General features: G+C 41.5%; 1 protein-coding gene across 7 annotated transcripts in view; it reads right to left on the bottom strand.

The window, feature by feature from the left end:
* NAPB (NSF attachment protein beta) overlaps positions 1 to 24,909 on the bottom strand; it is a 40,982-nt gene extending 16,073 nt beyond the window's left edge. Inside the window, exons 1-5 of one of the 7 annotated variants that reach the window (XM_072799796.1) lie at positions 24,713 to 24,909; positions 8,032 to 8,111; positions 5,259 to 5,375; positions 3,325 to 3,371; positions 3,098 to 3,175 (exon numbers count right to left, since the gene is read on the bottom strand). In XM_072799796.1, the coding sequence (XP_072655897.1) occupies positions 3,098 to 3,175; positions 3,325 to 3,371; positions 5,259 to 5,375; positions 8,032 to 8,111; positions 24,713 to 24,810 (420 nt within the window). In that variant the 5' untranslated portion in view covers positions 24,811 to 24,909. Of the gene's footprint in view, positions 1 to 3,097; positions 3,176 to 3,324; positions 3,372 to 5,258; positions 5,376 to 8,031; positions 8,112 to 11,017; positions 11,041 to 23,571; positions 24,036 to 24,712 lie in introns of those variants that run through there. The other 6 variants (XM_072799792.1, XM_072799791.1, XM_072799793.1 and 3 more) reach the window with 6 other exon arrangements.
* Positions 24,910 to 25,910: the final 1,001 nt, after the last annotated feature.

The following is a 25,910-nucleotide window of genomic DNA, read 5'->3' as shown; positions in this document are numbered from 1 at the left end:
TCACCTGCTGGCCAACTTACATTATGGCAGGAACGCATGAGTTAACAGGCATCAGAAGCTGCCATGACAAATCATATTTTTTTTCTAAAAGAAGGAAAACAAGAATATACCATAGATCATTTTATCTATCCTGAATTTTGTGGAGACCCATGTGTGAAGTGGTTGCCCAAGAACATGCCCTGGCAGCAGAGGTGACACAGTGCTATAAGCTCCTGCTCAGAGTGCTCTCCTGACTATCCTGGGTAAGGAGCCAACAATGCAGCCTTTGCTCTGCATGAGTGCTGTCCCAAGATGATTCAACCTCAATAAAGATACTGTGCCCACCCAAGACACTGACCAAATAAATATCTCGGCCACATAAGACCCATCTCCTTTCTGTTCCATCATCAATTCTGCACCAGAGAACAAAGAAGGGTTCAGGTTTGGGTCTCCTCATCCTTTCCAGAGTCTACAGACAGCTTCTCCAATGGGGAACGGCACATGCAAGGCACTCAGTGGCCCTGATTTAGTCAAGAACAGAGTATCCTTAGAAAACCATGGCATTATTATAACAAAAACGGCCAATCACGAATGTTATGTAACAAGTCAGTAAATTTTGTGCTGCATAGCCACAAAGTGGTATCAGCATGAAGAGAGAGGGCAAAGGTTAACGATACCAATCCAACTTTAGCAGTAAGAGACACCTCCTCAAACCAAAATTCTATGTGCTTTGATAGGTACATGCTATGGCAAAGATGGGTACATCATTTGCTTATTTATCAGAGGCTCTTGGGATACCTCAGTAAACCAGAGGCACAGCTCTGTGCTGATATGCACACCCACTGTAGTGCAGAGAAAGATCATGAATAACAGGAATGATGAGCAAGCATTTGTAGACTATGATGTAAGGTGAAAATGTGCTGCAAAAAAAGAAAAAGCTGAAGTGGGGGAGGTGTCTGGGTATCGTATTCATGACAGTCTGGGATTCCAATTTTAACTAGGTGGTCATGATAGGTGTCATGGAAATGGTAAGAAGTGAGCAAAAATTTGAAGGTCATGGGGGAGTTTTGCCATGTAGGCATTTGTGGAAAAGCCCCACAGAGGAAACAGCTACTGAGATAGGAGCTCATGTGGCATGTGTGCAGATGAACAAGAGGTCATGCTGGCCACAGCATGGTATAGCATGGTGGAGGAGGGTGGGGAAGAGCAAGAGGAGAGTTCACAGAGGCACAGAGGTCAAGAGGCGAATCAGTCGGGCCTCAGAGGCCACCTGCAAGGCTCTGACTATTCCTCTGAGTGAAGAGGAGGCAACATCAGGTTGTAAGCAGTGGAGACAGTCTGATCTACTTTTGATAAGAATTGCTCTGGCTGCTCTGTTACACTGGGGCAGGGAGGGGACACTATTATTGACAAAAAAACAAAAACAAAAAAAACAAAAAAACAGGGTAATGTATATCAAATTATCATTTTATATCAGGAGAAAAGTTCTCATGTTGGCAATAGTAGCCATCTTGCTAAATTCCAAGTGGCTGACATATTACACCTACTCCCTTGATGGTCCACTGGGATTTTGGTTAATAAGCTATTTTTCAGTATAAAGCCCCCTTTCTCTGTGAAAATGCACAAAAGCAGAGGAAGAGTGAATCCAAAAGGATTGAATGCTGAGGACCCTGTGCCCAAGGCTCAGAACTCCAACAGGAGAAGAAGGAGGGAGGCCAATCTGGAGGCTCCTTGCAGAGATCTAGGCAAAGCTGACAACAGGGTAGTGAGTGGTGCCCAGACTTGGAAGTTTGGAGGACAGCACCCCAGATATTACCCACAGGCTGGATGTAGAGAAAGAGAGGAAGCCAGGATGCCTGTGTTTGGAGCGGAACATAACAACAGGGTATCAGAATTCTGACTCAGACACACCGGGTTGGAGGCAATGGTTGGCAGGCAGGAGGGTATAGGAATCTGATGTTTGGAGAGAGGTCTGGGCTGCAGACACATTTGCGAGCCACTGGCATACAGATAATCTGTAAAGCTGTGATAATGAGTACAGAGACAGTAACAGGGGAGCAATGTGGACTGAGAAAAGACAAGGAATCCACCCCAGGGTGCCCCACACTAGAGGGTGGGGGAGAAGAGGAGGCATCATCAGGCACTTGTGCCAGAAGCCGAGAAAAGACATGAGATGAAAGAGAGGAAGAGCGAGGTCTGTCTGAGGCTACAGGGGGCTCAGGGAGTGTCCTGATCATGTAGATAGGACACAGCTATAATCCTAAAAGCATGGCTGGTGTTCATTAGCCTGGCAGGAATGACTGATGGCCTGCACTACTGTTTCTCCTTCTCACTCACACCTCCTGTCTTCTGCAGTACTCAGGACGTAACACAAACCTCTGTCTCCAGTCTGGGCCAAAGCAACCTCTGGAGTCTGACAAACGTCTTCCTCTTGCTGATGTGCCCTGAGCCCTGCTAGTGATCCCATGAGAAGACAGCTTGAAACAGGAGGAAGCTCCGCACTTGGGCCAGCATTGCCTAAGCTCTGCTGGTTCCAACCTGAGTCGTCCCAGACCGCATAGTCCTTCCAAGCCCTAACTTCCACATCCATAAAAGGGCCTCTGTGTTGTAAAGCTGAAAAGCAGTGAAACTCACAGCATGCCAGTAAAGACAGCCTGGGAAACAGGTGCTCAGTGAGCAATTTTTTCTGCCTCTTTTCTTTTACTACTACAGCTCAGAAAACCAGACCTACATGAAGCAAGTGTGTCCAAGCCAGTGTTTAGCAACCTTCCTCCTCCAGGTCAGGGCCTGAATATGAAGGTGTGCATGAGCCCATAGCCCTGAAGTTTCCTTTATGGGGCTGCAGAGGCCTTAGCAACCAAGAGGAAGACTTCTGCTAATATTGCCATCCTAACACAAATCACCCAGAACAGAGATAATAAGGAGGCTTGGGAACTCTTACCCAGCTCTCAGATAGAAGGCATTCACACCAGTCCTCAGCCTGTTAGGCCCCCAGTCTCCATGTGAAAACATCTGATGACTCTGCACCACTCAACTCTGCTGGAAGGGGTAGGGCTCCCCAAATCATGTCATTTATCTGCCTTGCACCCAGCTGTGGAGGAATCACACCCTGGCTTACCTTCTCGATGTCTACCAGTTCAGTCTCATAGATCTCCGCGATGGTGATGTGGTGCTTGGCTGCGATTGTAAACCTTCCCTATGGGGAAAAAACAAAACAGAGTCACGTTCTGCTTTTGCTTTTGAATGCCAATCCCTTTGGGAAGCAAAAAAACAACAACAAAAGTACTACTGTAAACCATCTCCAGGACACCACCCCACAGCTGCTCAAGCAAGGCAGTGTCTTACCATGTCTGTGTAAATGTCGATGGCTGCGTTTAAGCAGTTGATAGCCTCTGAAGCGAAGGCATTTAAGAAAAACAATGAAAAAATCCATTCAGTCAAAGAGGGTTCCGGGGAGCCTAGCTGCTATTAGAATGTTAAAGAGGTTGCATTTGGGGTAAAATGCAGGCAGGTGAGTTAGTAAAAAGCAAGTAGAAATCACACACAAGGCCAGATCCCTCAATATGCTCAGTCCCTAGGAGGTGTAGTGAAATTTAGGGAACTAGAGCTGGAGTAGGACTGGCTCAATACTCTCAACCTGACAGTGAAAACTCCATCCAGGGCCAAGACTGCATATAAAACCATGCAGGCTGTCATCAACACGGATCAGCTCTAGTTACTAAAACATAAATGCAAATGCATTTTTTACTGATATCACGTATATATACATGAATTCTGGAAGACAGTCCTTCACAAGGAAGATCATTTCAATAGACTTGACTCTTCATGGAACCAAAATCAAAAGCACTTTAAAATATCTGAACAACTCCTAAGGGAAGTTAACATTTCATACAATGTTAAAAGATGCTAACTTTTAGTGTACTAATATATGCCAAAAGGAAGAAAACAAATGTAGTACGTGATATTACTAATAAATTCTTTTTTTTATTTTTTTATTTTATTTTTTTATTTTTGCTAATAAATTCTATGAATTTTCTAAAACACTGAGCCAACAAATTTCCTGTCACAAAAGGGTGGTGTTTATAATGCTGACATGTGAGTGACAGCTCCAAATTTATTGCTTTTGCTTTAAAGGCAATAGCAAAGAGAAAAGGTCTGATTGAAGAATTAGAAAGGTACACATATTAAAAAATTAAAAGCAACTTCCTCCCAAACTATATTAAGAAACGTGGACTGTTACATCCTTAAACATACAGAAATATATACATTATCCATGATGCCACTCAAACCCACTGCTAGTATTTTGATGCACTTTTCCTTCTAGTGTTTTCTGGATGCAGTTCCATATGCACACATTTTTTTTTTTTTTTGTAAATTTGAGACCTCAATTCTCATGAGGCTCTTTGGTTACCATTGTGGACATTTACCAGGTCACTGAAGATGCTCTGAATCCAAGGACTTTAATGCTTGTACCATATTCTAGAATACTGATTGCATTATAATTGTATCATTCTATCCTTGCTGTTCATTTAGGCCATGTCCAGTTTTTCACATTCAGAAACAATGTGATCAATCTTTATATAAAAGCCCTCAAGGCATCTTCATTCTCAACGATACATTCATAATAAAAGTTGGGATTTCTGTGTTAAAATGCACTGCTAAAAGAAAAAAAAACAGAGACTCCACAGCTACCAGTGCATGTGCTGCAGAGAAATTAGTGCTTTTAAATGCTAAGTGTATAATCTTAACTAAAAAGAAATAACATTTGCAAAATTTTGCCACTTTAAATACCCAAGTTCATTCTTTCTTCAAAATCAGCACTTCAAAAACACTTTTTAGATGAATACTGTGTAAGTTGTTTTTAACTATCAGATGTTATAATCTGCCATTAACTGGATCTTAAAATGCACCAGGTATTTAAAAGTGAGGAAGCATTAGTTTTCTTTAATGAGTTATAATACATTCATAAAATTAAGGTAATAAGAAGATATAGATAAAATTAAAGCTAATTTCCAAAACATTCTCCAAAATGCACTATAAATGGCATTTAAGAAAACAGTGCTATCAAGTAAATAGCCATGACAAATTGAACATAATTTTTCCTCATAAAAGTTCAAAATGATTATGGAAAAATCCCTATAGTTACTAAAATCTCTACTACCCCAAAGCACAAAAACTTCTTTTTACCAAGATTCCAAGGTCCAGAAGTGCACCCCGTGAAAAAGGCCCCCGACACCAACCCTACAGTCTTAGTTGCACAGAGATGGAGGACATCTTACCTTGAGGGTCTGCCTTCTTGTAAGCATTGCCAGCATCCACGAAGCTGGTGGCAGAGTCATGCTTGCTCTGAAGCTGCATATGGAGCTTGGCTGCCTGACAAAATGCATTTCCTGCAGCTGAAGAAGACAAGTCACTACAATTAGTCACAGAAGAGCAAGTGTTCCCAGAGTGGCCTGTGCTCTAAGTGTTGGGCCTACTCCTAGAAAAGTTCCTTGTCAATGAAAAGCATTCCAGTCAGAAGCACACGTAAATGTGATCAAGTGCATCTCAGATGTGTGTGTAAGAAAACCAGAAGCAAGTTGAATGATGACAAAAGCTTCTCTTAGCCCTAGGAGATCTCCCAAGTGGCACCTGGGCAACAGGCCTCCATTAAGTACTAAAGCCAGTCATGTTCAACTCTGTCCTCCAGCAGATACTAAACACTGATTGGGGCTTCAGGCCACAAGTGCTTAAAGAAAAAACACCAAAGTAAGGATGCTTATTTGATCATCTTACTATCATCTTATTATCTCAGTGTCCGCTGGATTTGGCTGTCACTGTTGAAGAAAGTGCTAATGGAAGCTTCTTAGACAAAGTAAGTATCTCAAAGAGTGAAAATTAGGCTCACAACTCCAAAACTCAGTTTCTTAAGTTTTAACAAAATCTGACTGAACTTCATATGAGGTATAACCTGTTTTTATCTTCCACTTGGTGTGAAGAATTGCACATTCCCTACAGGATGATGGATGGATTTGGTTACAAGGTGCTGTCCAGGTTTCTGTTGGGACAAGGTATACATACTGTGAAAGTTTTATGCACTTAATTTTTTCCAGAAAAAGTTTCGATCAGGGACTGTAGATTCTGGAGTGGCAGAAAAGAATGAGGAAAGGAATCTCTAGCACAGGAGTCACACAAAGAACAAATGCCCGTAGGCAAGAAGAAGCTGGGAAAACAGGCTAGTGACAAGCCCATGCTGCCTGCAGGAGGGATGAACACAGTGGGCAGGGGAGATGAAGGCTGAAGACACCATCGGGCCAATTCTGGAAGGCTGTAAATGTCAGCACAAAGAACCTGAACAAGGATGAACCCCCACTGTCATGAGGTTCTTGGCTCAGAGAGAACCACCACAGACTGGGAAGCACAAGGCCTGTGGAGACACAGCTCAGTAAGGTCTGGAATAGGGAAGCACTAACAGGAATGGACAGGAAAGAAATCCTTCCACTAGGAAAAACATGATGAAGAATATCGTAAGACCTTTCGATACTTAAAAAAAAAATGTTTTTAGTCATCTCAAAAACACTGAGAAAAGTACAGAAAATCGTGGGCCAAAAATACCCACCGCTGGTATTAAGAAATAAAGCAGTCAATTCCACAAAGCTTTGGCTATGATCCCTTGTTCTGATCCCTCTCCCAGAGGTCACCACACAATTCCTACTCAGGCTTCTGGACTGCCACCTGAGGGAAAAGAAGCAGTACAAACTCCTGATCCAGCCTACGCAGGCTCAACTCTGACTCTGTGCCAGACAAAAAGAGTACCTACCAAGGCAGTGCTGAAAATACTCAGCCATCAGTGTGGCAGAGGCACTGAGCAATCAGAGACGAAGCTGGCCCCCAGCTGGAGCTAGGACTGGAGCACCCCCACCTACCAGGCTTCAGCCTTTACACTATTGAATAGTGGGGTTGGTGATGCTGGAGGAGGGGCCAAGGCTGCTGCCAGGGAGGGGAGTGCGCAGGCATGTGAGTACCTGTAGCAGCAGCTAACCAAATGGCAGCTCTGATGGGCTCTGCCTCAGAAGAGTACAGTAATAGCTTGGACCTCCCAAGTAAACTGCTTCCAACAGCCTGGTTCTTGTTCAGCATATGTTGGCCATTCTCATTAGTACATGCAAATCTATCCTTAGACCATACCCTCATACCATACAAAAGATGCAAATACTGAAACAATGCTCTTTTCTCCTCAACTGTTTTCAATGTGTTTTAAATCAGGTATAAGTACATTTTGAAAACATACCCTTTTAACCTAAAACTAAACCTATAAATGAATTTTAATCAGAAAGGACCTTTCAGGTTCATATATTTCTACAGAAATTTCTTACTAAAATGCTTTTAAAGTGTCAGCCTTAATGGGTAAATCAACAGAGTATATATCCCAAACTTACACAAGATTATATGTCCATTATATCTCAATAAAGCTGGCGGAGAGAAAAGCAGATGGAGAAATGGATTTGTAGAGAACAAAGGCCCTGCTTTCGATCATGCAGTAGGTGCAGGCCAGGGATAGAGACCCACTGGAGCTGAAGGCAGTCTCCATTTTCACTACAGAGACACCCTGTCAACAAGCTCCTTTTTCATGGCAGGGGATGAATTTGTTTCTCAAAATCAGTGTTGGAAAGTTATCCTTTCTCAGACCAATAAAACAATTCCACTGTTTTAGAACTGATTTCACTATGTGTAATTTCACTGGACAAAAGGCATTATTTTAAAAAGTGACAATAATTTTGTTGGGGTTTATAAAAATAACACTCTCACTGTCACATTTCTCAATGGAACCTTACACAGAGCTGTTCTCACAGTAAAAAAAAATTCTCAACCAATGTTTAGATATAAAAAAAAATAGTCTGTTTACTTAGATCAAGGTTCTTTTCTCTCAGACCATGGTGGCCACACCAGTTATTCCGACAGGCACACCTGTCTCAGCCAACAGGAGGATATACAAATAGTCATTTCCTCCTTCGAGATGATTTCTTAACGTTATTTGCCTGAAAAGCAAACAAATAAAAACTTTATACATACCACTCCAATTTTTAGCCATCTTGAACATATTTGCAGCTCTGGTATACATTTCACAAGCCTCTTCTATTTTTGTGTTTCCTCTGAGAAAAATTTAAAAACAAGGTGAAGTTTTACTATAGCAACCATACACATCTCTAGCTCTCCATCCCCAAATAATAAGTATTTAATGAGCACCTACTATGTGCTATGCAACTACACAATCTTAACAGCTGCTCGCTCAAAGGGTACACTCTTATTATCCCTATTTTCCAAATGAGGAAACTGGCATACAAAAGTAAAGTAACTAGCCCAAGGTCACACAGCAAGAATGCTCAGAACTGAGACTCAAATACAGATCTGGCTTATCTCAGAACCTACACCCATAACCAGAGTCCTTTTCATGCATGGGAACTGAAGTTTTAAGGTCAATTGGAGAAATAAGAAGTGCATTATTCAAATGAGATTAAATTTTGAATGTTAAAGACATTTTTACCCTATTAATTCTGAAGAGTTTAGCACTATGTTTATTCAGACTTTAAAAACAAAAACTGAAGCCAGATCATAAAAGAAGTGCCATGTTGTTTGCTATCTTATTACCTCTGGCAGGAGAAAAGCTCTTCTCTACTGTGTAAGGGACCACAATGTCCAGCCCCTCACCCCATGTAGAAATGCATTTTACAACATCCAGAGAGGAAGAAACTCTCTACTGCTACTTGAATACATAGTGTTCTGGAAAGTTCTCCACTAGACAGCTGATTCCACTGAGGGATAGCTTTAGCTGAAAGACATTTCTTCTTACACAAAGGCAAAAATAATCCTCTGTAACTTGCATCAGAGTTTTCTAATTCAACCTTGTTCTTTATAAACTAAATGAAGGCCCCTCTATAAATGTTTCTCTGCCTTGTCTATGGCCACTATAAACATACCACAGAACGAAAACAAGGCACTCTGTGCAGTGCACACAAGGAATTCAGAGTGATTTAAGGACATAAGGACCAAGAGAAAGGGGAGGTCATGCTGACTCTTGGGAGAGTGAGCACATACACATATGCCAGAAACTCAAAGAGGCTCTGGCAGAGGGGCGTAGACAGCTCTGTGTCAATACACGTCCCAGTGCAATACACTGAGGCTCAAGTATGACCTGCACCTTAGGCAGGAACTACTGTCTTACCCCAGGCTAGTTCTTTAACTTCACTGGGCCTCCGTTTTTGCATGTGTAAATAGTGGATAATATGATCTATACTTGTGGAGTCATTATAAAGATCAAAGGAAATAATTCATACACAGTTGCCACTGCAGGGCTTGACCCAGAGTAGGTACTCAATCAGGACGATTATTATAATTAGATTCATGTACTGAAGGCATAAAAACTTTTGGGAATATATGTACAAATAAGGGACCTGTCTGATAAGGGACTTATATCTGGAATATATAATGAACTCTTACAACTCAGTATTAAAAGACTAGTAACTCAATTAAAAAATAGGCGAAGGATCAGATCAGACATTTCTTCAAAGAAGATATATAAACAGCTAATAAGTACATGAAAAGATATTCAACATCATTAGCCGTCAGGGAAATGCAAATCAAAACCACAAATGAGATCCCACGAGGGATCTCATTCACACCCACAAGGATGGCTGGAATCAAAAGACAGATAATAACAAATGTAAGGGAGGATGGATAAAAACTGGAACCCTCCTATATTGGTGGTACAAATGTAAAATGGTTTAGTTTGGCAGTTGCTCAAAAGGTTAAACATAGTTACTATATAATCCAGCAATTCTGCTTCTTGGTACACACCCAAGAGAAATGAAAAGGTTATGTCCACACAAAACCTTGTATATATTCACTGCAGCACTATTCATAACTGCCAAAAAGCAAGAACCTAAATGTCCATCAACTGATGAAAAAATAAATAAAAATGTAGCATATGCATACAATGGAATATTGGACAATAAAAAGAAATGAAGTACTGATACATGCTCTAATATGGAAAAGCCTTGAAAACATTACATTAAGTGAAATAAGCCATGAGCATATTGTATGATTTCACTTATATGAAAAGCTCAGAGTAGGCAAATCTATATAGACAGAAAAAGATTAGTGGTTGCCTAGTGTTGGAGAAAAATGGGAGGGGGAAGGAGAGCAGAGTTTCTGTGGTGATGAGAATGTTCTAAAACTCATTGATAGCATGGATGCACAGCTTTTTGTCACTATGCTAAAAACTACCGAATTGGATACTTAAATGGAAGAGTTATATGGTATGTGAATTATATCTAAAACCATAGTACTTCCTTCCCCACACATAAAAAAACTTTGGGGGCTATGTCATACAGCGAATGACAGGATGGCAACAAGCCAAACCAAAAATGTAGTGTCAGAATAAGCAGTTTTCTTTTAATGACACCTTTATATATTTAAAAAAAAATTAGCTAATTATCCCAGTGGAAAATTCCTAACCTAAGTTTTTGATGTTAACCATAACTCCTTGCAGCTACCAAAGGCTTACCACTTTCTTGTCTTATTTTCCTAAAGTATACCAGGAATCTTGCACTGTAATTATAGTTCAATCATTCTTATTAAAGGTTTCCAAATAAAACTAGCTTAATTAAAATGTACTTTACCCTATTATTTTTGGAGACAAATTCAGCTAGGAATAATAGAATGCCTACATTACACTAGGTTTTATGCTGAATATTTCCACATATATTATGTGATTTTCATCATTATTACAGCCACCATGAAAGATGCTAACTCCATTTGACGGAAGAGAAAATTCTATCTGGGCATCTGCCTTTGGCTCAGGTCATGATCCTGGGGTCCTGGGATTGAGCCCAGCATAGGGCTCCTTGCTCAGCAGACAGCCTTCTTCTCTTTCCCACTACCTCTACTCTGCACCCCCTTCTTGTGTTTACACATGCTCTTTCTCTCAAATAAATAAAATTAAAAAAAAAAAAAAAGAAAAGAAGAAAAAGAAAATTGTATCTGGAGGTCAATGGCTCACCCAAGGTCATCCAGCCAAGGTCAGTAGTGGAGCTGACACCTGACGTCAAGTTCAGTGGTATTATAATAACGAATATATTTTTGTAAAGACTTAGGACCCTTCACCTCTCCTAAAACAGAATCATGAGAAGTAATTATTTTAAAAGCACTAGAGAAACTCACTTATAAACACAACATAACCTTAACAATTCATGAAAAAATATACTTCTGAAATCATCCCAAAGCCTACTGTGTTCCATTCATGTGAAAGTTAATTTTTATAAGTTTTAAGGACAAATATTCAGAATTCACGTTCAAATAATTCAAATGATTGTTACTCAGAGCTCCCATAAATAAGTTACAGGTTCCTTAAAATGAGAAACACGTTTCTGTGAGGAAATCTACCTTATAAAGTGATACAATATAAATACAGGGCACCTGACTGACATTAAGAAAAGCTGAACTGTAAAAAAATAAAAATAAAAATTAAAATTAAAATTAAAAATTAAAAAATTACAAAAAAATAAAAATAAAATTTAAAAATTTAAAAATTTAAAAATTTAAAAATTAAAAAAAAAAAAAAAAGCAAAGCTGAACTGATCCAATTTAACTACCTGGGGAGACTGTGCTACCATGAACTTGAAGAAAATGCTTTCTCCACCACGAAAGTAAACAGTGACCAGCCTGTGTAAGAACCACTATCACCACCATCATCACCTCCACCACCATCACCACCACCTCACCCATGCAGCCCCAGCTAACCCTACCACTCCTCAACTCCAAGGTCAAGGCTGACTGCCTCTCTTTTTGACCATGCTTATTCATGAAATATTCACTGAGATCAGTAAGTGTCAGAAAACACTACGAGGAGATCAGAAGCTGAAGAAAAATATTTAATTTCAGGGCTGGAAGCCCACCCCATCTCACATGTTCCACTGAAGAAATGTGGTCAGAGCCACATGTCCCACCAGAAGCCAGGTGAACCGTAGAGCTGTGCCCAGCCTGCAAGTCCCTGCTCTCTTCACAATCCCACCCTGTCTGTTCCTACTCAGATGCTGGTGGGGCAAGAGCAACCAGCATGGGAAATTACAGCCCATTATTTCAAAGAGCTCCAATAACATCTACACACAGACAAATCATTGATCTTTTAAAAACCAATTAATCCTCAAAGAATCTAGTCTTGGTTTTTCTTTATCCAGAATAAGAGCTATTTCAAGGTGCTATAAAACACTGGCAACCATCAGTACATGCTCTTCTAAGACTGTGGGTGGGAAGAGGGGGATGTTAAAATAGAATCACAGGGACTAACAGCACACATATCATGAGATGTACCCAAAAGAAAAGGAGGAAACTGCTGAGGTAGAAATAAAGCTGCTTTTTAAAATCACAAGAGTAGCACAGCAGAAATCTCATAAGAGAATTTCTCAGAGTAGAAATATAAAATACCATAAAGAGGGCACCTGGGTGGCTCATTTGGGTAAGCACCTGCCTTCGGCTCAAGTCATGAACCCAGGATCCTGGGATCAAGCCCCACGTCAAGCCCAGTGGGGCTCAGTGGGGACTCTGCTTCTCTCTCTCCTTCTGCCTTTCCTCCCTGCTTGTGTTCTCTCTGAAACAAATAAAATCTTTAAAATATATATATATCATAAAGAAATACCGGTGTCACTGACAGTGCTGTGATAACATGAAAGCAGAACTACAGACGCAATTCAACTCTACCATCCGAATATCCTGAAGGGATGTCAAACTATGTCAGGGGTCTACAAAAAAGGATCACTTTTTGGAGTGCCTGGGATCCCTGGTGGAAAAGCCCACCAACCAGGACAGCTCCTTATTTACACTATTTATGAGTAACATTAGCCCTTAGGCTGCCTCTGGTGATAGAGACCAGCATAGGACCTGGCACATGAGTCTCACTAACAATGCTTGACCACTGGATGGAAGAAACTACCCACATTACAGTTTTTTGAGTTTTCCCATTTGTCATTCAAAATAAAAAGCAAACACAAAAAGTATCCAGAAAAAGGAAAGAAAAACTCAAATTCTTTAAAACATCTCCATTAATAGAAACACTGTTTCTCTACTCACAGCACTTCTGACACCAAATGTGTGAGTTTTTCATATCAAGCAATTCTCTAGTTCTCTGTAGCCACCAGCTAGGTGTCCTACAATTCAATTGAATGGTGACACTACCCAGAGCCAGTGCAGATCCCACAGGTTAAGGGTTCAGTCCCACACAACTACCTCCACTTCAGACAACAGTCTCAAGTAGTTGGTCCTCAAGGTACTCACATCTCTAACTTGGCTAAAAATCAAGAGTTCCCACAACCCCTTCCTCAAATTTGATTAGTGCTAGAACTCACAGAACTTAGGGAAACACTTTACTTATGATCACAAATGATACAACTCAGAAATAGCTAATGGAAGAGAGGCACAGGGTAAGGAATATAGGAATATAGGAGAGTTCAAGGAGTATCCTATGCCCTCCCCAGGGGTATCGCCGTCTAACACTTCCACATGTTCACCACCCAGAAGTTCTCTGAACCCAACATTTAAGATTCTGGGGAGATTCTTCACTACACAGGCACAACTGATTCACTGACCACTGGTGATTAACTCAAACCCCAAATCCTCTTCTCTCCTGGGAGGTTTGGGGGTGGGGCTCAAAGTTCCAACCCTCTAATCACACGGTTGGCTCCTCTGACAACCAGTCCTCATCCGAAGCCACCCAGGGACCAACAGTCACCTCATTAGCATAAACTTTAGTATTGTTGAAAGGGGCCTATTATGATACAGAAGATGCTTCTCTCATCCTCACCACTGAAGATGGCACAAGGGCTTTACAAGTTCTGTGTGAGGAACCAAGGATAAAGAACAAATATATATATTTTTATTATATCACAACATCACAGCCACATAGAACTATTTATTCTATTTTTTACCTTCCATAAGCAATTTATTTTCATCTGTACTTCATTTCTATAATTTCCAGATTCTAAAAACTTAAATTTTCATAAATAAATACAACTATTTCAAGATGAATTTACTGCTGGGTTTAACATATTTCTAAATAGTCCAACTTCTTTCATGCAATGCAAAAAGCAGAAGTATCTACAGCACGGGCCCCAAGGAGGTAACACTTCATCAAGCTACCTTGAACTCTTATTCCAAATGCCTGTAATACCGCTAGACTGAGGTCCTTTGTTTTTCCAGGAACCAGTATTAGGGTGGAAAGGACACAGGCTTTGGACAAGGTCAGACTACCTACAGAGGAATGCTGTCATTTATTAGCTTAGTGCTGCCAGCTCAAAGTAGGCAGCCCCTCTTGGGCCTCTGAGAAATTCCACTAGAGCAGCCTACAGAAGCCAAGCAGGAGGATCATAGCTTTACCACCAGCACAGTCTTGGCATTCTGCCATGGACTCTGGATTCCATTTTGAGAACTTTTCACCTTATTTCTACTTATTTAAGAAAGAAACTATCATAGATTCTCAGACACAGGAAACAATCTGAGACATTTAAGGAATGGCTGACAAAAGTATCTGTGTTTAAGCATAACTTCCTGAAATAAAGTTTATGAGAACATGTACAGCAAAGAAAGCTACTTGGCCTTTATTCTGGTAATACTCCCAATGCCTTGACTTGATATGGATGGGAAAATGTGTAGTTGAACCTATTAATCAAACAAATCAAGATACTTAAATATACAAGAAAGCTAAGAACAGCAATTATCGGATCAACTCAGAAATGACATATACAACATTACTTGCCACAACAAGCTTTTATATTTAATTTCAATCTTTATAAAATCTATATAAAATTCAATCTTCAAACTGACTCTCAATCTGTAGGAAAACCTGGTGAAAACTGAATCCACAGGATAATGGTGGCTGCCTAAATACCAACCTGCCCTCCAAACTCAGATCAGCAAGCAGCAAATACAATCAGCTGTAATCCATGAATCCAGAATTCAACAAGATAATTGGAGAAATAAAACCCCCAAACCAGCACAGCTGGGGGTCAGGAGGAAATGCATGAGCAGAAGGGTGAGGGGGCAGCAGGGTCCCACAACAGCAGTTTGTGACAGCAACACCCTAGCAAGAAGGGCTGCAGTGGGGGAATACAGAGGACAGGTAGAAGACCTAGAGAACCGGGAGCCCTGGAACTGGGAACGAGAAGGGGAACTTGGCTAGAGGTAGTAGTCTCCTGAAGACCCTGCTTCTAGCAGAGGCAGAGGCAGCTCCATGGAGGCTTTGTACCGAAAGGAAAGAAAACCAATGGCAGAAATAAACTAAGAGTACTATGACACAAAGAAGTATCACAACACTGGGGAGTCACACCAAGCCCCTACCTACCTCTTCCTGACACTTTTCACCAAAAAAAATTCTTAATGGTATCAACAGAATAGGGCAAACTAAGAAATCCATAAAAGCACCCAAACCCCTCATCTCCCATCACAGAAACACATGGTATTACGAGCCCAAGAAACTCCTAGACACTCTGAACAGAAGGCAAGCAGCATCCATAAAAAGCTGCTACGTAAGAAGAAAAACTTTGCAGCTGACAAAAATGTTTCCCCAAACTACCATAAGGCAGAGGAAATCAATCCCATATAATATAAATTTTATTAAACATTTACAGATATGAAACTACATCATAGGTCAAAAATTCAAAACTCAGAATACAAGAGCATGAATATCCCCCCCACAAAATACACCACTTTGGCATAAAGATTATTTGAGCCAGAGGAAAATGAGAATAGCATATACAGAAAGATGGCTTCTTAGAGTTTCCCCTATCTGACAGAATGCAGAAACCTCTAAAGAACAAGAACTGCCATAAATCCCCTCTCCTGGGGAAATTTTATGGTCTTGAAGCAGATGGAAAGTTTATACAGAGATGGACCTGCACAAACAAACCTTACTCCTTTGTTTCCCAGTTTGCTGCCCTTGGAAGCCTAAAACCTTCCCTACAAATACACTGTGCTTTGTCAAGATGCTATGAGCCCAAGTTCTAATCACCCCTTTGAGAGATATCAGCGCTGCTCATGTTCAATAAACTATTTTTTCCTTGTTAGTCTGGAGGACCTAGGAGAATAGAGAACAAGATAAAGTCCTTCCTTCCCTATGTGAACACAAAAAAATAAGACCTTGAACTCCTGTTTCAAAATTTAGAAGGAAAGAAAAAGACCAAATCATCTCAAAAATGAAATCTTAGCTATAACATACCTATGGGGAGAACTGACTCTACTGACACTAAGGAGAAAAATGAAAACAGCCAAGGAAATGGAAATAAGAGAGGGAAAAGGAGCCAAGAATAAGTGATAGAAGTAACTGGAGTCCCTGAAAAGGGGAATAAAACAAAACAAAACATTGAAATAATATTTGAAACTATAATTTCAGAAAATTTTATGGAAACAAAAGAAAATGTAAATCTAAATACTGAAAGAGCCTGCCATGACTGGGAAAACTGACCCAGTGAACCACATCTAGCAAGACTATTAGATTTTATAAGTCAAGAAAAGCTCCAGGCTGCCAGGCTAAGTCACCTACAAAATTAAGAAAAGCAGGTTAGCTTCAATCAGACTTCAACAGCAACATACAAAACAAGTCAACAGAGAACAATATTTTTGAAGCAACTGGGGAAAAAAATGTGTAAGCCTAAGAGCCAAAGATCACACAACCAGCCCAGCCAACCATTAAGTACCACTGACAGAAGCAAGAACTTAAGATGTATCACACTGGCTTCCAACTATGGAGATGACTGACGAATATCAGTAAAAAGGCTGGTAGTGGTGGCACTGAATGTTTTATCACAGATCTAAGACAAAACAAACAAAAAAAGCAGTATAGACAGAGTAGAAAAATAAAATGGAGACATCTGTTCCAACAAAGTACAAATAGCTGAGCCCTACCCTCCCACACACATACGCTGGACAGAAAGGAAAATTTAGAACAGGCTCAGGGACTGGCACAAGGCTAATGGTGTTTTCCACATCAAACACTAGATGCCTAGTAGATTTAAGGGCATTAAAAAAGGTTCACAGTATAGAAGTTGCCAGTAGAATAAAAATACATTTCCTAAATAAAAAGCAAAGAGATCACATGAAGAAAAAAAATATCATACATAATATAAAGACATAATAAATATAAGAAAGCAGGACAACAGAATTAAAAACCAATCATATCTCAGTCATACAAACAATGGAAATGGATTTTTAGATTTGCTAACAAAAGCCAACCATGTGCTCACCAGGAGAGATACAACTAAAATAAAGCTGTTTTGAAAGGCTTAGGATTAAAGAGATGGTCAAAGGATATCACATATATCAACCAACTTTTGTTTGATTTGTTGCAACAAATAATCCCCAAATCTCCAAAGCTCCTGTCTCACACACTTTACCTGTTACTGTAGGCCACTTGTGCAGGTTCTTTCTTCATGTGTCATCTCTCTATTCTGGAATGTAGCCCTATCTGGGGTGTTTTTGTTTTTGTTTTTTTTAACCACGGCTGAAACAGGGATGGCCTCTGCAGCTCTGCTCAGAGAGTATGCATCCCCCTTTCACTTACTCCCTCAAAGTCAGTCACAGGGACAGGACGACTCAATGGGGAGGGAAGTGCACTTTGCCCAGAGCCAGGCAGCACAGGTCACATGGCAGCAGGCAGAATGTATAATCCTCTTACATAAATAGTTCTCAAGCAGGCAAATGCAAATAATAAAGCAAGGACTGCTACTCCAGTATCAGGTAAGACAGAATTTGGGCTGAAAAATACCAAATGAAAGAAAGAAATTAATTTGTTAATGCTAGAGACACAATCCATAATGAAATTATATTAGTTGTGAACATCTATTTACCAACACAGTAGCCACATTTATAAAGCAGAAATGACAAGAAATGCCAGACAGAAACACACTTATCAAAGGAGATATGACTATATCCCTTTTAGTCCGAAGCAAGTCAAGTGGACAAAAAATTAACACAGATATGAAAGGCCTTGACAACATAATCAATACCTAGATCTCAGGGATCTCTAGCAAGTCATATATTCTGGTAAGAGTGTAGGTCTTTGCAAGTGTGCATGTACCATTCATGAACACCAAACATATATTAGGTGGCAAAGAAAACCTCAGTAGGTTCTCTGATTATAATTAAAAAACTAGAAATCAAAGCACTTCCGCCTTGAACACAACCCACAAACAACTCTTAGGTCAAAGGGAAAACGACTTGCGATAAAAAAAAACCCACTATGTATCAGGATCTGAGGGATACTATACGGTTTTAAAGGAAAATTCATCCGTGAGTATTTGGATCCATATAAATACAATAATGGAAATCCTCCCAAAAAAGCTAGAGGGAAAAATGGAAGAAAGCAATAGAGGTAAAAGCAGAAATTAATAAAGCAGAAAACAGGAAATTAATAAAACCCGTAAGTCAAAATATTAGTTTGGAGGAAAAGGATCAAAAGAATCAAGAGAGAAGGATAAATGCACAGACACAAAAGTAAGTGACAGAGGGAAATAACTGCTGAATGAACGTTCAAAAAGTCACAGTTAGAGGGGTCCACTGAAACTTTCAAAGACCAAAGCACTGGGTAAAAGGAAAATCTCTACATTCCTTTTATGAGGCACCTGTAACACTGATACTTCAACCTGATCCAACTATATGCAAAAGAACCATAAAGAAAATAATTCAAAAGAAAATAAAAACAGATTACATAGCACATTAAAAAATAATACTTCATGATCCAGACAGGTTATTCAAGGAACGCCAGGACAGTTTAATATGAGAAAATCTATTTATTAACATATTAGTAACTAAGAAGAAAAATCATGTTTGTCTCCACAGATATTAAAGAGGCCTTCAAAATATAACTCTTCATTCAATCCCTAATGAAAATACCCTTTAAAACAGGAGTTGAAAAAAAATAAATAAATAAAACAGTTGATATTTCCTTACCACGAAAAAATATGTATTTTAAGCCAAGAAAGTAATTAGTTATTTTGACTTTTTTTATTGTTTCAGCTTTTTTTTTGTTATTTTGATTTTAAATAACCATTACTTATAATAAGCTCTATTTATTTTAAAGATTCTATTTATATATTCATGAGAGACACACAGAGAGAGGCAGAGACATAGGCAGAAGGAGAAGCAGGCTTCCCACAGGGAGCCCAATGCAGGATTCGACCCAAGGACCCTGGGGCCACGACCTGAGCTGAAGGCAGATGCTCAATCACTGAGCTACCCAGAAGCCACATAAGCTCTATTTAAAGACAAAAATGGTTAGCATTCTGAAATTCTACTTCCAACTTTTTTCTTTCTTTTTTTTTAAAGATATGTAATACCCTTAGATGAGCCTGGAAATCTCTAGGCTGAGTTTTTATTTTTATTTTTTTTTCTTTTTTTTTTTCATTTTTTTTTTTAATCCAATGTTTTCTTATTGTAAACTGTGTGGTCACTAAAAATGCTTTGAAGATACAAAAGTTTTACTGATCTTACCATCTAATCAAATGAACACGAAGAGTAAGAACAGACTGTAAAGTCTCCTAGAACTTGGTTAATACTCTGGCTGAATGGACAGACACCCATGGCTTATACCCATCATTCTGGCATCTCAAAAATATCCCAATTTGGACAATCTATTCATGGCCACTCTGTAACTCACAGAAATAGGGAACTATTTGAAAAAATTAAAAGTAGAATTACAGTTTAAATATGTTATTCAAGGGTGCCTGGGTACTCAGCAGTTGAGCATCTCTGCCTTTGGCGCAGGTCATGATCTCAGGGTCCTGGGATTGAGTCCCGCATCAGGCTCTCTGCAAGGAGCCTGCTTCTCCCTCTGCCTATGTCTCTGCCTCTCATGAATAAATTAATAAATAAAATCTTTAAAAAAGGCAAATATAGGGCAGCCCCGGTGGCACAGCGGTTTAGCGCCGCCTGCAGCCCAGGGTGTGATCCTGGAGACCCAGGATCGAGTCCCACGTGGGGCTCCCTGCCTGGAGCCTGCTTCTCCCTCTGCCTGTGTCTCTGCCTCTCTCTCTCTCTGTGTCTCTCATGAATAAATAAAATCTTTTAAAAAAAATTAAAAAAAATAAAATAAAAATAAAAAAGGCAAATATATGTTATTCATATATAAAAGTTAGTATTTAGAGATTGACAATTTAAGTAAAATCAGATGGTGAGAGAGAAAATACAAGGCCATGTAACTATTTTTTTTTTTTTAAGATTTTTAATTTATCTATTCAGAGACACACAGAGAGAGAGACAGAGACACAGGCAGAGGGAGAAGTAGGCTCCATGCAGAGAGCCCGATGTGGGACTTGATCCCGGATCTCCGGGATCACGCCCTGGACCAAAGGTGGCGCTAAACCACTGAGCCACCCGGGCTGCCCACTATTCATCATTTTTAACAGAATCAATAGATATTGTCTAAAATTAGTAAGTCAGGAAGTAGAAGTATTCCAAATTTATTTAGAATTACAGTGGTTACCCTCAGAGGAATTAAAAAGTTAAAAACCATTACTTCTGGAGAGTGCAATTTAGGAGAGGGGAGACTCAGGGAATACTTTACTCTTCAACTGGAATTGTTCTATCGTCTTGTTCTATTGTCCTTTTTTTCTCACATATGGAGTAGCTGTTATGTTTAAATAAACACGTTATTTAAGTAAAACGTAGAAGAGAGTGACATGAACTCTCCTTCATTTTGTTGCCTTTGCTCTTGAAAACTAAACAAAAGAAAAAAATCAGCATGGTAGGAGAATTTACACATTCTTTCTGCCAATATTCACCAAGTGCCTACTTCATGGCACATGCCAAGTGAGGCGTGGGGCAACAGCAATGAAGTAAGACAGACTCCCCAGGAGCTTATATTCTAGAGCCACATGCCACCATGGGTCCTCCCTACCTTTTCTAAACAGGGCTCACAGGGCTCACAAGAATGAGAGAATACATGGTGAACACTGCAACAATGCAATCAGAGTAAGGCCAATAAGAAAAATTTTATCATTTGATACACAAACTGTAATTTGGCACTAAAACTAGAAAAAAATTTGAGAGAGGGAGAAGTGAGGGTAGGGAGTGGGAGAGGGACAAAGAGAACCTCAAGCAGGTTCCACACCCAGCAAGAAGCCCTGATGCAGGGCTCAATCCCACCACCCTAAGATCATGACCCGATTCAAAGCCAAAAGTGGGATGCTTAATCAACTGAGCCACTCAGGTGCCCCAAAGCTTTATAAATGCTATCATATGTCCTCACCACATTTTGGCAAAACTTAAAAACAATCTTTGTAGAAATAAAACTGAGTGAAGAATACTGCTAATTAATAGCCTACCATGTTTAAGAAATATTGCCGGTTTTCAAAAATAGCTAAGAAATTATAGCCTATTAATTGCGTCAAAATAACCCAATAGGGTCTTTCATTGAATCTGACACTGGCAAATTTATGGCTCTTTACAAGCTTTATGACTGGGCAACATCGAAAAGCAGAAGACAGCATTAGCCATACAGAACATCTTTCAACTGTCATTCTTAAACAGCAACATTCTCTTTGATACGCACTGTGAAGGCTATCCCCAATCTGGCCTCCTAGTAGCGAGAAGAAGAAAGTAAGAGAGATCTTAGAGATTCAAAATACTTTACTGTCATTGTCAGGCCAGCTTAAGATCTTACTGGCAGTTCCTTAAGATTCCACATTTGAATTTGAAATTAACTGCAAAATGCTATAGCTCAACCCTGGGAACAAATGAAATGAAAACACTACTCTTTCAGTGGTAGTTTTGCTATACTATGCTAAGCCCTCAGAGTAAGTTTTAATTCAATACCACAGCTACAAAAACATACCACTGTTTAACTGTCTAGCAGAAAAGCAGAACTCCCATAACAGTTATTTTGTGATGGCTGTATCCGTCAGTGGCTCATAACATCTTGCAGACAAGCATGAGACTTGTGCCTTGTACAAAGAATACATGATTGACCTCTCCTCAGAAATCTACGATGTATATTTTCAACTAATCTTACTAAAAGCAACAAAAAAGGAAGAGCAATAGTTTAGTGAGAATACAGTATTGCCACAAAACCAGTGTGGGTGGTGGATAAACAGAGTGAAAAAGATAAGCTCCTAATACATTTTAATCTGCAGTTAGGATAATGAGAATGAGTCCATGCAAAATACGCTGCAATATGCTGAGCACGTTCTAATGGCTGCCATGACCTCAAAACAGTATCACCTGACCCCTTTAAAGCACTAACTAGTCAGCTCTTAGATACATGGGGGCTCAGACCATACTGATAATACTCAAGCCAGTACACGTGTTCCGTTAATTCAGGAGTCTGACATGGAGATGGACTACACTGTGATTTCAAGAAAGGATATCAAGTTGACGGGAAAATTCTACATCAAAGGAAGGATGGCAGGATGGACTAACGTGCTCCAGCCTAGAAGGATGAGGACAGGTACAAATGATGCCAAATATAATGGAAGAATCTAAACATCTAAAATTGATACAGAATCAGTCTTCTCACCCTAACTGACAGAGAAACCTGGTTTTTGGCTTCAAGTAATTATATACTATTAAAACTTCACAGAACCCTGAGAACTCTTCTTCCCCAAGCTTTCCGGAGACAACTATCACTGAAAATAACACGGCTCCCCATAGGATAAATAAAACTTACATGGTACAAAGCTCTTTCAAGTCTTTCATTAAAAGACCAAAGATCTAGTCCTAAAGATCTTTGGCTCTGAAATCCTGGCAGAGTTACTTAAATATGTGTCTGGCTGCTTCCTTGGTAAACAACGGCTGACAATTTTGATGAATATGCTAATTAGTATTTCATAATCACTACTTCCAGTGGCTCTAAATGTTTTACAAGCATAAACTCACTGAACCCTCACTATGATATATACTATGTGGCAGACGAAAGTCTCACACAAAAGCTAACTTGCCCCCCATCCAAAAGCTAAAAGAATTAGCTGGCCTGCCATGTCCAGGCTTGACCTAGGATACAATGACTTTTGTGCCAACTAAATGTGAAGGGTTGAGATGAAGGCTTCCTATACTTCCTGTCAATGATACAAGTGATCAACAGTCAAGGAGAAAACAGGTATTTATTTATACGCAAAGCCTTTTCAAAATCCTTTTAGGATTACTGGCTGAAGACTTGGCCTAGTTTCACAAATACAATAACGCAACACCTCTTCACAGAAAGGAGGATTCCCGAGACAACTATCAAGTGCTCTAATGTTTTCCTCTGCCAATTACAGATTCTCTTCAAGGAAGCACATCCTGACTTGAAATTTGCTGTGACATTAAGATCACCTCTAGGTAAGAGGTGCTAGGACATTACATTTTACTTGAATACAGTTTAAACGTTTTGTGAATCACAGAGAGGAGCTATCCTTTGGTGTCAGCATCAAGTGTGAGGCAGTGCTCCTTATGTCAGAGCCTTTATTGGGGTAACTTTTAAAGGGCAACAAACTTACGATTAACTGCTATGTTCCGAACTACACATCATAGGAGAAATTTAGAAACTGGCTACGATAAAATACCCTGTGAGAGGTTCCTGAGCACAGAAACCCTTACCTTTATGCATCTGTGCACTCTGTACTACTTGAGCAGTGCGTGAAACCTACATCTAAGCACTTCCTGGAGATGTATCCACAACGGTAAAGTGTTATAATCAAAAGAATGAAGGTGGCAAAGCAAGCAGATTTCAAACTGGATTTAGCAGAGAAATAAAACTGTAATAACGCAAAGGTTAAGTACCGGTCCTTCTCAAAAATAAAAATATGCTCTTGGCGTCGGCAGATTTTTCACTTTTAAAAAGAAAAACGACAACAAAACCATCCGGAAATAGCCTCTCTAATCCTAAACAGCTGAATCATTCACCATATTCAGCCGCCCGAACAGTCGGTGCAGGCTCTGCTTCTCGGGAAGTCCGAATTCAAGGCCTTCCCTAGGAGAACCTGAAAGCATCACAGAAAATTAACGGGATTCCCAAGAGACGCCGACTTGGGAGCTGCGTTATCCTTGATCAAACAGGAAGCCCCGGAAAACCCATCAATCTCTGGTGCAGTATAAATACTGGGCTGAGAAACGTATTCGTTCTCCAACGAACATTTATTTATTAGAGGTGTACCGGGCGCAGGGCAACCGGGCTCGGGGTCTCCGGCGCGGGGGCGGGGCGCGGGGGGGGCGGGGGCGGGGGCGGCGGGCTCCTGCGCTCCTGCGCTCCTGCGCTCCTCCGCCCCTCCGCCGGGCCCACCGCCCCGCCAGGCTCGCGGGCCCGGGTCCCCGGGTCCCCGGCGCCGCCTCTCCGCTGCTCCCGGGCTGGGCCCTCGCCAGCACCGGTCTCCCAGCTTCCCCACCGCGAACCCCGCGACGCCGTCGCCCTCCGGGAGGGGCGGGGCGCTGGGGCCCGGCACCAGGCAGGGTCGCGCGGGGGCGAAGAGGGCGTCGGGGGCCTCGGAGGGCCCCAGGGCGCGTCCGGGAGGGGAGGACGCGGGAGCTGAAGGGCCCGGGGACACTGCGGGGGCTCCGCAGCGATGTCGGGGCGCGGGGGTGCGGAGTCCGTGGGCTCTACGGCCTGGGAGGCCCCCGCAGGCTGCAGGCGAAGCCGGGGCCCCTCGGCGTTCCCGGGGACCAGGTGGCTCCCGCGCGGAGGGACCGGCGGCGGCGGGGCCTGCGCCCGAGACCCCCGGGGCACTCGAGGTCTGGCGCTCACCCGAACAGCCCGCGGAGGAAGGAGTGGGAAGCCTTGACTCGCTTCTCGGCCTCCGCCATCAGCTGCACCGCCTCACGCTCCTTCCCCGCGTTGTCCATGTCTCCCGCCGCCGCCGCCGCCGCCGCCACCGACCTCTTCCCCCGACTCGCACTCGCCTTCCGCGCCTTCGCCCTCCTCTAGCGACGGCGGGCAGCGCAGGCGTGGCGCGCAAGGCCTTCCGGGACTTGTAGTCCCGGGTCCCGCCCGAGCGGCGGGGAGGCGCGAGGCGTTCAACTACAATCCCCAGAAGGCTGCAGAGACGGGCGGGGTGAGGATCGCAGCCTGCGGACCGCCGGCGCCCGGGATTTCTGGGCGGGGGGTGTGGCTGCCCGTAGGGGTCTGCGGTCCGAGGTGAGCTTCAGTCCTTGGGGTACGCAGGGAAGTGGAAGATGGCCCGTGGCTTTCGCACGCAGCACCACGTTGGTTCAGAACTCTCCTCACCACGACTTAACTCCTGGCAATGGGATGGACGAGGAAACGGATTGAAACGCGCAACCTACGTTGCAGAACCTCAAGTTCTGCAAAAGGGAATCTAAGGCAGCCGCGAGAGCAATTTCACTAACCGTGTGGTGCGCATCCACCCGCCCGCCACCAGCGACAGCAGGCACAAGGAGCCATTTTTACCTCCAGAGGAAGGCGTTTAAGAATCCATCATTTCCCCCAATATAGATTCAGTTATTTTTCAGTCTCTCTATATTACAAGTTAATGTGGTCCTCTCTTCCTTGGTTACAAATAAGTTGCACTTATGCTATGTATGCATAATCCACTCTTGTAATGGAGTGAAGTATTTTCCTTGGACGGGAAGCTTTGAGCTCTCTTATCCTGTACATGGTGCTGGCCGGAGGGGATGAGTCTCCTGGGACACGATTCTACCTGCCAGGAAGACTTCTAATTTCCTAGCAGAAGGATTCATAGATAGATGCTATCCTATGCCAACAATTTCCAGGCCTGTCCTGGAGGGAGTGGTTTTTGTGTTTTGTTTGTTTGTTTTATGCAAAGCCTAGGCCATTTACATTTGGCAATGCTAAAGCAGAGGTAGTGAAGCGAATGTGAAAATCACTGCCAAATGAGAACTTGTGACAATATCAAACTATTAATAAGTACACTGTGGGCACTGACACATGAAATATAGCTAAGAAAATGCAGTCTGTCTTTAGA

This window comes from Canis lupus, chromosome 26 (assembly GCF_048164855.1).
Source record: "Canis lupus baileyi chromosome 26, mCanLup2.hap1, whole genome shotgun sequence".
Lineage (NCBI taxonomy): Eukaryota > Metazoa > Chordata > Mammalia > Carnivora > Canidae > Canis > Canis lupus.
The sequence above is the reverse complement of the archived record's forward strand: the minus strand, read 5'-3'. Positions and strand labels throughout refer to the sequence as shown.